The sequence below is a fragment of the Somniosus microcephalus genome, chromosome 20 (genome assembly GCF_052327205.1).
Source record: "Somniosus microcephalus isolate GS21.2 chromosome 20, FLI_Smic_1.0, whole genome shotgun sequence".
NCBI classification, from domain to species: Eukaryota; Metazoa; Chordata; class Chondrichthyes; order Squaliformes; family Somniosidae; genus Somniosus; species Somniosus microcephalus.
In genome coordinates, this window is record NC_141006.1 from 70,924,477 (window position 1) to 70,939,548 (window position 15,072).

A 15,072-nucleotide genomic window follows, 5' to 3' on the forward strand; every position below is an offset into this window, starting at 1 on the left:
CCAACCCAACTACCTGCTCCAGGTAGCCCCAACACCTGGTCTCTCCTCCCCTACATCTGTGTACATATAGCCCACTGCCAGAGCTGACCTCAGGGAAGTCCCACACCACAACTGCCAGACCGAGACAGCAGAACTGCAACAAGCACACAAAAAAAAATCAGAGCACGTTCAGAGTCATGTTCTTGCTAATCTCGACAGATCATTTGTGGCCAACCCCCCCCCCACCCCCAGCTGAACTCAAGAGATGACACTACAAGGACTGGCGGAGGAAAGAAGCAGAATGACCTAAATTAATGACCTTGAGTTCAAATCCCACCACGGCAGCTGAGGAATTTAAATTCAGCTAATTAAATAAATCTGGAATAAAAAGCTGGTACCAGGAATGGTGACCATGTAACTACCAGACTACCATCTGCTTCACTAAGGAAATCTGCCGTCCTTACCCGGTCTGGCCTATATGTGACTCCAGACCCACAGCAATGTGATTGGCTCTTAATTGCCCTCTGAAATGGCCTTGCCAGCCACTCAGTTGTCAAGGAAACGGCTCACCCCACCACCTTCTCAAGGGCAATTAGGGATGGGCAATAAATGCTGGCCTTTCCCAGCGACGACCACATCCCACGAATAAATAAAAAAATCCCTGGTGATGGGATTTTACAGTAGTGCAACAGTCCCGTGGAGTGATGAGATGGTTTAGGGATCTGGTGGTCTAACTGTCCGATGAGCCTTTATATATAGAACATTTACCAGAAATCTTTTTTCTAGGGATCTCATTGAAACATATAAAATTCTGACAGGGCTAGATAGACTGGATGCAGGGAGGATGTTCCCCCTGGCTGGGGGGTCTAGAACAATGGGTCACAGTCTCAGGATACGGGGTAGGATATTTAGGACTGAGATGAGGAGAAATGTTTTCACTCAGAGGGTGGTGAACCTGTGGAATTCTCTACCACAGACAGCTGTGAAGGCCAAGTCAGGAGATAGATAGATTTCTAGACGCAAAAGGCGTCAAGGGGTATGGGGAGAGAGCGGGAATATGGTATTGAGATAGAGGATCAGCCATGATCGTGTTGAATGGCGGAGCAGGCTCGAAGGCTTACTCCTGCTCCTATTTTTCTATGTTTCTATGTTTTTTCATGGTGGTCTGCTTATCTAGTATTTTTAGGAATGGAGATCTGCTGAGCCCACCTTTTCGATTAATTATCCCCAAGCATGTGATGTCAGATTGGGATAAGATTCTTGCCATGGTAACCGAGAAAGCAAACATCCGAACTGGAGCCGTGCGGAGGTGGGTGCTTTTGAAAAAAAAATAGTAAATGATTGTCACCTTTTTTTTCCCTGTATCCTGCCGAATCAAATATACCGTGAAGGTTCTGATCTATCCATGTGTAATATAATTATCTGTATTCTGCGGGTTTCTAGATACAACCACTTGAATACAAGAAAATATTCTCACAAGAAGAGGGGATAAAAGGGGTTACATCGAGTGAAGTTCTCTAACTTTAATATATAATTTCTCACAGGACCACCTAATTTAACCAGACGCACTGTTAAAGAATTGATACGTGCTTGATATTATTTGCATTGGAGCTAGCACAGTGATGAAATATAACTCTCGGCAGATCTGACAGTTACTGTTGATAGTATCAGAGTTCTCCATCTCTCGGGAGAGAGGTGACACGCAATAACATTGACAATCCTGTCTCTCACGAAGCATGGCTTCTTGATTCTTACGGAACACTTCAATCCGCTATTTCTGCAGCTTCGTTATTAGTATTTCAACTTCCAGACTGAGGAGGGTCTCCCGTTTGTCGAGCTAAATCTCTGCAGCTAGGTGTGAGAGATCAATCTGCAGCGAGCAACAGAGGAGCATGACAAGCAGAAGTGTCCTCTTCAGCCAATGAAGCGTTGAGATAGTGGATCAAAACATCCTGAAAAAAGTCACGCTTCAGCGGCGATGAAGACAGGAAGATCTCTGAAAGTATAAGGAGCTTTTATATTATAGAAGCGCTGCCAAAGAGAGAAGTACAGGTCCCTGTCCATCAGATGGACTCCAAAGAATAGCTTCCTTTTGTACTGTAAACTTCTAAAGATTCAAATAGAAAAACAGACAATTCTGGAAATATACCCGATCTATCCATGTCTAAAAGATAAGTTTATGTTTGGAGGTATAACCTTATATCAGAGACACTTCCAACATTCAGTTTTTCTTTTTACCTCCAGTATGCAATCAAGACTGGTTATGTTTTTTTATTCATTCACAGGATGTAGGCATCGTTGGCAAAGCCAGCATTTATTGCCCATCCCTAATTGCCCTCGAGAAGGTGGTGGTGAGCCACCTTCTTGAACCGCTGCAGTCCGTGTGGTGAAGGTGCTCCCACAGTGCTGCTAGGGAGGGAGTTCCAGGATTTTGACCCAGTGACGATGAAGGAACAGCGATAAATTTCAAAGTCAGGATGGTGTGTGACTTGGAGGGGAACTTAGAGGTGGTGGTGTTCCCCTGTGCCTGCTGCCCTTGTCCTTCTAGGTGGTCGAGGTCACGGGTTTGGGAGGTGCTGTCAAAGAGGCCTTGGCGAGTTGTATACCTTAGAGTGTGTAATTAGGTATATGTGAGGCTGTTAATTTGTGGTTTACTGCACTGTCAGATTCATACATGATATATATATGTGACTTTCATTGGTGCTTTAAGTCTCATCCAAACCAATGAGAACTGAAGACAATGGTTGGATTCAGTCATGATCACTCTCTCTATATTCCAGCTCTACCTCTCCATTATCTTTCTTGACCCCTCCACTGCCTCTGTGCCGTCGGACTACTTGTCCAATTTCTGGTCTTCGATGAGCTACAATTTCTTGCAAGTAAAGGAGAAGATCAAAGCATTGTCTTCCGTTCCACCTTAAACTCTGTACTGTCACCACCAACTCCGTTGCCCTTGCTAGCCACCATCTAAGGGTGAACCAAATTGTTCACAACCTTGACATCCTATTCGATCTTGAATTGAACTTCTGACTTCATATCCTCTCCATCACAAAACTACCCCTATTGTCACCTCAGCATAATTATCTGCCTCAGTCAATTTGCTGCTGAAACCCTTTGATTACTCCAGTGCTCTCCAGAACAGCATCCTATCCTTCACTTTCCATGAACTTCAACTTATCCAAACCCTGTACCCAAATCTGATCCCACACTCACCCATTATCCCTTCCTCGCTGACCTACATTGGCTCCTGGTCCCCCAGTGCCTCAAATATAAAATTCTCATCCTCGTGTTCAAATCTCTTCATGGCCCGTCCCCCCTCTCTCTCAGTAAACTCTTCCAATGCCGTAACCCCCCTGCCCCCCAAACTCTCCATTCCTCTGACTCCAGCCTCTTGTGCAGACCCGTTTCCATTGGCGGCCGGGCCTTCATCCGCCTAGGCCCCAGGCTCTTGAATTCCCTCCCTAACCCGCTCTGCCATGCCTCCTTTAGGACTCTCCTTAAGGCCAACCTCTTTGTCACCCCTCCTAATATTTCCTTCTTTGTCTCAGTGTCTATTGTCTTTTCCTTGCGCTTCCGTGAAGCATTTTCTCTATGTTAAAGGTGCTATATAAATGCAAGTTGTTGTAACTGTTGCTGCTCGAAATGTTGGTTGATACTAGTTCAAACCAATCCAGTCGGTCAACTACTGGATTGGGACATAGGAACAGGAGGAGGCCATTCAGCCCCTCGAGCCTGTTCCGCCATTCAATGAGATCATGGCTGATCTGCGACCTAACTCCGTATACCTGCCTGTGGCCCATCTTCCTTAATACCTTTGGTTAACAAAAGTCAATCAATCTCCGATTTAAAATTAACAATTGATCTAGCATCAATTGCAGTTTGCGGAAGAGGGTTCCAAACTTCTACCACCCTTTGTGTGTAGAAGTGTTTCCTAATTTCACTCCTGAAAGGTCTGGCTCTAATTTTTAGACTCTGCCCCCTAGTCCTAGACTCCCCAACCAGCAGAAATAGTTTCTCTCGATCGACCCTATCTGTTCCCCTTGATATCCTAAAAACTTCGATCAGATCACCCCTTAACCTTCTAAATTCCAGGGAATACTACCCTAATTTGTGTAATCTCTCCTCGTAATTTAACCCTTGAAGTCTGGGTATCATTCTGGTAAACCTACGCTGCACTCCCTCCAAGGCCAATCTATCCTTCCTAAGGTGTGGTGCCCAGAACTGCTCACAGTGCTCCAGGTGTGGTCTAACCAGGGTTTTGTACAGCTGCAGCATAACTTCTACCCACTTGTATTCTAGTCCTCTGGCTATAAAGGCCAGCATTCCATTAGCCTCTTTGATTACTTTCTGTACCTGTTCATGACATTTTAATGATCTAAGTACCTGGACCCCCCAAGCCTCTTTGGGCATCCACTGCTTTTAGCTTTTTACCATTTAGAAAGTACCCTGTTCTATCCTTTTCAGGTCCAAAGTGGATGACCTCACATTTACCTACATTGAAATCCATTTGCCACAGTTTTGCCCAGTCACTGTCGATATCCCTCTGTAATTTTATGCTTCCCTCTACACTGCCTACAATGCCGCCTACCTTTGTGTCATCGGCAAATTTGGATATATGACTTTCTATGCCATAATTTAAGTCGTTTATAAATATTGTGAATAGTTGAGGCCCCAACACAGATCCCCACGGGACACCACTAGTCACATCCAATTTGAGTAACCTGTGATGTGAGCTTGACTGTTTTAACTGCAATTTTTTTGGCATGAAGATTCAAAACTGTGTTGGAAATGTGGCAGGAGAACAGGCTTCGGAATTCATTTAATATTGAAGCTTCTCTCAACAGCCAGCTTAACTATGGTGATGAGATCACGGTAAATATAGAACTGGAGTGAGATTGGTGTCTTTGAATCATACTGCTGGTCTCCAGGCAACCACGGCATTGGAACGAATAATAATAAGATTATCAATATTTTTACAGTATTCAATATCCTTTTGCATTATTGCCTGTTAATAAATTGTGACGTGGTATTTTTGGAAACAATATTTTAGTGATAAATCATTCAGGTGTAATTCAGTCTCAATGAAAAGTGTCTTATTTTCTCCAGACTTTGTACAATGGATGGACATTTAATAGACAGCGGAGCTCAGTTGGAGAGTGGACAGTACTATGTAGCTGTTGGATCGGAAAAGTTCAAAAATCTGCCTTACCTTGAACTCCTAGCATCCAAAATGTCATCACAAAATGCTCACAGGTAATTTCAGTTCTAGCATGTGGATTTGTACTGTTCTGTCACATTACTTGATCGCTTATACTCTTTCACTTTGATCAGAACATAAGAACATAAGAAATAGGAGCAGGAGTAGAGTATATGGCCCCTCGAGCCTGCTCCGCCATTCAATAAGATCATGGCTGATCTGATCTTGAGCTTAGCTCCACTTCCCTGCCCGCTCCCCACAACCCGCCACTCCCTTACTGTTCAAATACCTGCCTATCTCCACCTTAAATATATTCAATGACCCAGCCTCTACAGCTCTCTGGGACAGAGAATTCCACAGATTTACAACCCTCTGAGAGAAGAAATTCCTCCTCATCTCAGTTTTAAATGGGCGACCCTTTATTCTGAAACTGGTGGACAGTGAAAGGACTAATTGGGGGTGAAATTTCACCTACATTGATAAATGGGTGAATGTCTGTTTTTCTTCATAATGGCTGACCTGCAAACTAAATTGTATTCTCATAAATCACACAAAGCTCGGCATTCCCACAGTTTTGTGCGGAACTGGTGTCCAATCACGTTCCTCTGATTAAGATACTAAGCAGAGAGTAATGAACGCCTGACTGCAATCTAATCAAGGGATTGAGCTGACATCATGAGCCACACGAACCGATAGTGCGCCAACCGGATCTTTATGTTAATGGCATGGGCACGTCAGCTGCTGTAGCTGTGCTTTACACTGTGCCACAGTGACATCACGTTTGAACCCGTTCCCATCTTACGGAAAGAATAGAACATCTTGACATTTTACAAACTCAGCCGCGTACAGGGGACACCACTCCGCTCATCTAACGGAGACACAAGAAGCAAGTCGGAATGGGCTGAAATGGACCCTATTGACATGAGTTGAGTATGAGTGACTGGAAACTATAGGCTAAGCGTTGACCGTGAACAATAATTGAATATGATGACACATAGGGCTTGTCATGAATCTTATCATGACTCATGAAGTAACACTGGGTGGCCAGCTGGTGGCGCCGTCCAAGGAAAGTATAAATACTCGGGCGTGGGCCCAGCTTGCTCAGGATGTTTTTGTAACCAGGAACTAGTGATTGTAACTAGAAATCTCATGGTTTGAAACAGTTGATTAAATTGATGTAAAAAGACTACTGAGCCTTGTTTTATACTCAAACCAAGCACTCAATAGTCTTTTTACATCAGGGCTGACTTGAGTTTACTTGGGGCTCAGTGTGTTCTTTGTCTTTTCTTTGTGATTTCTCCATGCCAAGGAAGTCCTGCATGAGAGGTGGGGCTCTTACATTTCTATCAGTGACGCTCTGAGCCAGCCTCTAGTAGACATTCAGGAACAGCCCAGAGACAACTCTCCTCTTTTCGTTTCTCGCCCGCAGTGAATAGGTGCTTAGCTTCTGTGCAGTCCCTCGCCAATGTGTTGGCCCTGAGATTAAGATTTCGGAGAATGGAGGGACCACCTCTGTAGTTCCACACACTGGTGCTGCAATGGACTCTGCCAATGGGACACAGCAGGTGTACTGTGTGTGTAGCAGTGGGCTGGTTGAGGTACAAGGATTCACCAATTCATCATGTATCTGACCACACCACTTGACTATTGAGGTAGATTGGGCCGAGACTCTCTGGAGTTTAGAAGAATGAGAGGTGATCTCATTGAAACATATAAGATTCTGAGGGGGGTTGACAGGCTCGGTGCTGAGAGACTGTTTCCCCTGGCTGGAGAGTCTAGAACTAGGGGGCATAGTCTCAGGATAAAGGGTCGGCCATTTAAGACTGAAATGAGGAAGAATTTCTTCACTCAGAGGGTTGTGAATCTTTGGAATTCTCTGCCCCAGAGGGCTGTGGATGCCGAGTCTTTGAGTATATTCAAGGCTGAGATCGATAGATTTTTGGACTCGAGGGGAATCAAGGGATATGGAGATCGGGCGGGAAAGTGGAGTTGAGGTCGAAGATCAGCCATGATCTTATTGAATCATGCAGCAGGCTCGAGGGGCCGAATGGCCGACTCCTGCTCCTAATTCTTATGTTCTTATGACCATTGACTAATCATATATCTCTTCTGCTCAGTGAAGCCCCCTTTGGGGTGCTAACTTCGCCGGGGCGCTACTTTTACCGCCCCAAATAAGTTAGCGCCCTGCGCCGTATATTTAGTGGTAGCGCTCCAAGCAGGAGGCCGAGCACTACTGGAAGTGCTCCCCCTCCTTCCTGGGCGTTACCAGTGAATATCGCGGCGCTATGTACAGCAGGGCCACGCACGTCGGCACGTAGCGCCGCGGTACTGCAGGCCTCTCTCCCCTGATTAAAGGGGAGGGGCCTAGCGCAGTGCGCACCGGGGCCCTGCTGGACCACCGGGGAGCGGGGTGCCGGGAAAACAGCCCGGCACTCAAGAGCAGTGCCGAGCTGCCCGATTGCGGCCGGTGCCCTGCGGGAGGAGGCGAGAGGGGGCAGGTGCTGGCAGGCGGCCCCCCAAAAAATGGCCGCCCAGCACCTGCCCTTTAACTTGCACCGTCGCAGCTGCAAAAACTCTCCTTGACCCTGTCAGACAGAGCGTCCGGCGGTAGGTCAGGGGACGCGACCAAAGTTTGCGGCCGGGGCGCGAGCAGAGTGCCACGCACGGCGATGACGTCATCACCGCAGATGCAGCGCCACGGAGTGCTACCGGCTACTGCTGCCGCTAACCTCCCGCTGAATTTTGCGGGAGGCGTTAGCGGCGCCACGCCCGGGCTCTAGGGGCTTTGCACCCCCGGGAGCGCTAGCGGGAGGTGCAAAGCAACCCAATTTTTCCCCCAAATGATTTAAAAATCAGAAATGATTCCAGTCTCACAATAACATTGAGACATGAACAGAATACATGGCCAATCACGGTGTATGGGTTACAGAAAATATTCTGTGAGGACACAATCGTCACATAACTCATACGCAACTTTGCTGCTGGTTTCTCTGATAGCTCAGTTGGTAACTTCACTGGTCTGTGCCGAACTATTTTTAATACAGAGCAGGAAGGCTTCCGACCTCATTGCCAGTCTGTGCTGGGTTAGATGATCTCACCCAGGTCAGTGTAGTGTGCTACAGCTGGCCTCAGTGCTCCTGTGCTAAAGGGGAAAAGTCAAATAACGTTCCTGCTCCTGATCCCTCTCACTGTGTGGATATCAGGTGAAGACAGGTGACTCTGGCTTTCTGTCAACCTCTAACCCCAACCCCAATCAGCTGTCTCAGCCCCACTCTTCAGAATCCTCTCTGCCACCCACCCCCCCACTACCTCCCTCACACTTTTAAAAGCCTTCTAAAAAAAAACCTCTCTTCAACCAAGTTTTTAGTCACCTCACCTCAGTTTCCTCCAAAGTTTCGCCATCTGTTCCTTTCTTCCTCTGAATTGCCTCGAGATGCTTTTCTGCATTTAAAAGGCGCTAATGAATACAAGTGAATGCGATTGTAGTCTGTCACATATCTTCAATGCAGCTTTCAATGGCAAAGGTGAAATCTGCTTTGCCGTATCTGTAAATATGATCATACAAGTAAGCGTCAGGAAGCAGACACGCTGCCTTTTTTAATGAAGCATTTTTTTTACGGGGGGGGTCCGAAAATAGAAAATAATTGTGATACGGATATTCTTTTTTCAGACATCATCAAATGATCAGACACAAGAATCACAGCAAAGAGGTAAACCATCTGCTAACTGGGCATAAGTGGAAAAGCAGAGCTGATCTCTGAGACACAGTGAGACCAGTAACAATGTGGTGCCAGAAACTCCTCTCTGCACAAGTCAGTTAATGTATTTGGGTGCAAATCCTCTGTTTTAACAACCTGTCCATTTTTTTTCCACCTGTTGACTGGATGTCAAAGTTTTCCATTACTTTCAATATGAAACAAAGATTCTTTTTTATCAGAACACGATAGGAACATAGGAACATTCAGCCCCTCGAGCCTGTCCCACCATTCAATGAGATCATGACTGATCTGTGACCTAACTCCATCTACCCGCCTTTGGCCCATATCCCTTAATACCTTTGGTTAACAAAAATCTATCAATCTCAGATTTAAAATTAACAATTGATCCAGCATCAATTTCCGTTTGTGGAAGAGAGTTCCAAACTTCTACCACCCTTTGTGTGTAGAAGTGTTTCCTAATTTCACTCCTGAAAGGTCTGGCTCTAATTTTTAGACACTGCCCCCTAGTCCTAGACTCCCCAACCAGCGGAAATAGTTTCTCTCTATCTACCCTATCCGTTCCCCTTAATATCCTGAAAACTTCGATCAGATCACCCCATAACCTTCTAAATTCTAGGGAATACAGTACATCCCTAGTTTGTGTAATCTCTCCTCGTAATTTAACCCTTGGGGTCCGGGTATCATTCTGGTAAACCTACGCTGCACTCCCTCCAAGGCCAATATAACCTTCCTAATGTGCGGTGCCCAGAACTGCTCACAGTGCTCCAGGTGTGGTCTAACCAGGGTTTTTGGAAAGCGGTATAAATAAATGCTCCAGTTATTTTTGACGAGTGTGTCACCTTCTCCACAAACACACTCTGCCTCACAGGAGCTCGAGGTACTGCTTCTGGCTCATTCGTTTCAGTAGAATGAAGAAGAATGCTCAACATAGCAACATAGAAACATAGAAGATAGGAGCAGGAGTCGGCCATTCGGCCCCTCGAGCCTGCTCCGCCATTTAATGAGATCATGGCTGATCATCCAAATTCAATACCCTGTCCCTGCTTTCTCCCCATATCCCTTGATCCCTTTAGCCTTAAGAAATATATCTAACTCCTTCTTGAATATATTTAATGAATTGGCCTCAACTGTAGAGAATTCCACAGGTTCACCACTCTCTGGGTGAAGAAATTCCTCCTCATCTCAGTCCTAAATGGCTTACCCCTTATCCTTAGACTGTGACCCCTGGTTTTGGACTCTCCGACCATCGGGAACATCCTTCCTGCATCTAGTCTGTCTAGTCCTGTTAGAATTTTATAAGTCAATAATTAAGTAATCCATTTAAATCTATTTCTGACACAATTTGGGGCGTTTTGGAGTCTTTTAATCAAAGCTGAAGTGATGCACAGGTGAGTGTTAAGTCTTGGACAGGTGAGGAGTGAATATTCCACGCCACGTGCCCAGGGCTCCACACCTGTCAGCTTTTAACCCCCCTGCCTGTCCCAGGGTGGCAGCTCCCACTCATTCTGGCCCAGTGTCAGCGTCGACCCGGTGATCTGAATAATTCTCTAATGGCTTGCAGCAACTCGGAGAAAATATTGTAATTTACGGCTAGGAGCTCCTCTGTGTTATTTTTTTTTGTGAATTGATTCATGCATTTGGGTGAAAAATGGTCTGTTTGCTCTTTTAATAAAGCCAATAACCCGTCAACCTATCCTCAATCAGCTATTGACTGATGGGAAAGATTTTCGTTACGTTCACTGACAACTGGAGCTTCACACTGAGTTCATTCAACCTGCTCCCAGGCTCAAAGCACAGGCCCAGAATTATATTTGCAATGGCAGGTGTCATATCTAATGAACCAATTTTTAAATTTAAATAACGTGAGAGACGCATTTGCTGAAAGCCCCTCTTCCTCTTTGAGTCCTGTGCCAGTGGATGGTTCTGTTGCCACCCATGTCCATGCCGGCTGTGTCCCTTTCTTTATGGCACTTAATAAAAGAAATGCTCAGTAAAAATGAGGGCGGATCGGTCCGTAGCTTTGATTCATTGCAAAGTTGCTAAATGAAGGCATTTTTCCATGCTGCACGCTCAATGTAATTCAGCTCAGGATTTAAACACATTGATCAGAAAATTTCTCAGTTATTGCTACCCAATCCTCCTCCAATTAACGTTAGTCCGGCAGAATGATTCTGTAAAGATAGCTATGGCCCTGGATAAGAACATAATAATTCGGAGCAGGAGTCGGCCATACGGCCCCTCGAGCCTGCTCCACCATTCAATAAGATCATGGCCGATCTTCGACCTCAACTCCACTTTCCCGCCCGCTCCCCATATCCCTATATTCCCCGAGAGTCCAAAGATCTATCGATCTCAGCCTTGAATATACTCAACGATTCAGCATCCACAGCTCTGTGGGGCAGAGAATTCCAAAGATTCACAACCCACTGAGTGAAGAAATTCCTCCACATCTCAGTCTTAAATGGCCGACCCCTTATCCTGAGACTGTGCCCCCTAGTTCTAGACTCTCCAGCCAGGGGGAAACAGCCTCTCAGCATCTACCCTGTCAAGCCCTCTATTTAAAAGGGCACGCACCACATACTGAACAAACATTTTTATTTCTGTCATTATCGAAACCACAATTTTCTAATTATCTCCAGCACACAACAGCCGTATTTACGTAACATATTATCATTCTAACATTCGGTATGCACATATATCATTCATGACACCTCCACAAACACACAGCCATAACTCAGAACTGATTATAACACAATATAATCAGGGTCCCAGCTTTTATAAATCCCCAGTTTGTGCTTTCCTTCTGCACTATTGCTTTGCTACTCCGTCCCCGCATAAATCTTAATTTTTTTAAAAACCTTCTCCCCACGGCGGTGATTGTTGCTGGGAAATGGATTGCCCGGTGCCGACAGCACTCCAACACCTCACCCGAGTGGCTGTCCTTCGTGTGTGAGCCTCGACAAAATGTTTCTGGAGAAATTACATAATTTCTTTTTAAAAAGAGGTGTTTTAAAAGCTTCAGTGCTCAAATTTTTAAGTGTCACAAAACTTCTGTGTTGTGGTCATTGCGGTCATTGTGGTCTTAAATTTTAAAAGTAAATTATATATAAATTAAAGACTTACATAAACAGATAATTATGCAACTGATGGTTTCCACTTATTTGCTTCTAGTGTGTGAAACAATACATCGTATCCCAAGATGGTGTCAGTGATTCTGGGCTGCTGTCTTCACCTGATAAGGTAATTATCACATAGACTTGGCCGGATTAGACTCATTCCCCACCGCCCACCTCCTCACCCTTTAAAATGAAGGGTGACGATTCCCTCCAGCAGACACCTCCTGCGGCTGATACGATAGCAAAATACTGCGGATGCTGGAAATCCGAAATAACAACAGAAAACGCTGATAATCTGTTTACTACCAAATCCATTTTATTGAGCAGTATTTCTCTGTGATGTAATCACAGTGCAGGACAGGAAACCTACTGCTCAGTGGCCACCAGAGGGCAGCAGTGGGCTCATTTCAAAAATAAAATTGGAATTATTCGGAAAGGAAAGACTTGCATTTCTATAGCGCCTTTCACGACCACCGGATGTCCCAAAGCGTATCACAGCCAATGAAGTACTTTTTGAAGTGTAATCGCTGTTGTAATGTAGGAAACGCGGCAGCCAATTTGCGCACAGCAAGCTCCCACAAACAGCAATGTGATAATGACCAGATATTCTGTTTTTAGTGACGTTGATTGAGGGATAAATATTGGCCCCAGGACACCGGGGAGAACTCCCCTGTTCTTCTTCGAAATAGTGGCCGTGGGATCTTTTATGTCCACCTCAGTTTAACGCCTCATTCGAAAGAAAACAAGCACATACACATAAGGGATTATAATTTTAAAATGGCTTTCTGATTTTATTAAATTTGCCTTGTGCTATCCTGAGAAGGTCCTCGTGCCTTCCTATTCTATTTTTTCCCCAAATTAAGAATGAGTTTTTCCAAGGGGCTGGTTGATAAATGTTCTCTCCCCCAATGTGGAACTCAGCAGACAGACCAGGAAGATTAAAGGTTTGCTCCCGTCCCTGTGTGAACCAGGGTGGCAGTGTGGGTGTCACAATTAAACTCAGCATCCCTGGGCTTGAATGGGCAGAAATCAGCCATATTTGCCTCCAGCTAGGAGCTATCGAGTGACTCCTGCTATAAAGAGCACATATTTGGATATTGGGAAAGGACTGGACCAGGCCTCGTGATCCACCTTAGTGCAGTCTATCATGGTCAACTGGGCTTACCACACTTTCTGGGGAAATCTTCAGAACTGAAGATGATCTTTAAGGGGAGGCTAGATAAGTACACGAGAAAAGAAAGAAAGACTTGCATTTCTATAGCGCCTTTCACGGCCACCGGACGTCCCAAAGCGCTTTACAGCCAATGAAGTATTTTTGAAGTGTAGTCACTGTTGTAATGTGGGAAACGCAGCAGCCAATTTATGCACAGCAAGCTCCCACAGACAGCAATGTGATAATGACCAAATAATCTGTTTTTAGTGATGTTGATTGAGGGATAAATATTGGCCGGGACACCGGGGATAACTCCCCTGCTCTTCTTCAAAATAGTGGACATGGGATCTTTTACGTCCACCCGAGAGAGCAGACGGGGCCTCGGTTTAACGTCTCATCCGAAAGATGGGGAAAGTACTAGAAGGCTATGTTGATAGGGTGAGATGAAGTAAAGTGGGAGGAGTACTGTAAATACCATGTAATGCTATGTAAATGAAGATCTTATACCATTTCAATTTCCAGTCAGATATCCGGAGAGTTCAGTCCACAGGGGATGCAGGAGGAGCTGGAGTCGTCCGCTCTCCACAGACAGTCAGGGGAAAAGGAAGAAAGAGCACCAGCCAGGAAGAAAATTCGATATTCTTTGCAAAGCCAGTTAAAGTAAAGCTAAATCGGAATCTGACAAAGAATTCACAGCTAGCAGATGCCAACAAAGGTAAGGATTCTAATTTTTAAAATGGAACCTTTGCTAAACACTCATCTGACACTAGCAATATTTACAGGACAGGAACTGAAGGTAACACTCTGGACACTTCTTCACTCCAATTGTCCCCCTCACCCATAAGGTAGTGAGTGGCTCCTGCTGGGGTCGGTGCAGCGTTTCAGATTATTTCATGTAATTACATAAACATGCAGTAGATGGAGCCTAGTCATGGAGGTAATGCTATCATTCATTTGTCAAAGAACCAGGTTAAAATGGAGAAAATAAACAAATGAAAACGTGCTGCTGAAGGGATAAACACAGAAGAGATCGATAACTTGTAAAAGGAATGCTTTCTCCACACACACAGACACAGACACACACTCAGACACACGTACACACACACACGTACACAGACACACACAGACACACGTACACAGACACACACACAGACACACAGACACACGTACACACACACACAGACACACAGACACAGACACAGACACACGTACACACACACACAGACACACACACACACACACAGACACACGTACACAGGCACACACACACACACACACACACACACACAGACACACGTACACAGACACACGTACACAGACACACAGACACACATACACATGCACAGACACACACACACAGACACACACTCACACACAGACACAGAAACATACACAGACACATGCACACAGACACACATGCACACAGGCACACACACACTCAGACACACAGACACAGACACACACACACAGACACAGACACACACACAGGCACTCACACACACAGACACAGACACACACACAGGCACTCACACACACAGACACACACTCACACAGACACACACGCACACAGACACATGCACACACAGACACTCACGCACACACTCACACACACAGACACACACGCACACAGACACACATGCACACACAGACACACACACACACAGACACAGACAGACACAGACAGACACAGGCACACACACACACACTCTCACACACACACACACACCCAAACCAGTACAGTTACACAGGCGGCAGCAGCTCTTTGATAGCAAGTGCCCATCTTTGTGTGTCAAAAGGCTATTCAACACAGGGGCAACCACAGCAAAGCCAAATCTGGCATCCATAATCTCACAGGTCCAGTAGAAGTTGCAACGTAAAAATCAGGAGTGGAGAACACTGGTTGATTTT

At 45.4% G+C, this 15,072-nt stretch overlaps 1 protein-coding gene across 2 annotated transcripts in view; it reads left to right on the forward strand.

Annotated features, from left to right (window-relative positions):
• dcdc2b (doublecortin domain containing 2B) overlaps window positions 1-15,072 on the forward strand; it is an 84,654-nt gene that overhangs the window by 54,078 nt on the left and 15,504 nt on the right. For both annotated transcript variants that reach the window (XR_015072951.1, XM_085962961.1), the window contains exons 4-8: window positions 1,157-1,288; window positions 5,086-5,232; window positions 8,847-8,886; window positions 12,067-12,135; window positions 13,687-13,879. Coding sequence is in view for 1 of the 2 variants with exons in the window: in XM_085962961.1 (XP_085819087.1) it covers window positions 1,157-1,288; window positions 5,086-5,232; window positions 8,847-8,886; window positions 12,067-12,135; window positions 13,687-13,879 (581 nt within the window). In the remaining variant the exon portion in view is untranslated. The remainder of the gene's footprint in view (window positions 1-1,156; window positions 1,289-5,085; window positions 5,233-8,846; window positions 8,887-12,066; window positions 12,136-13,686; window positions 13,880-15,072) is intronic.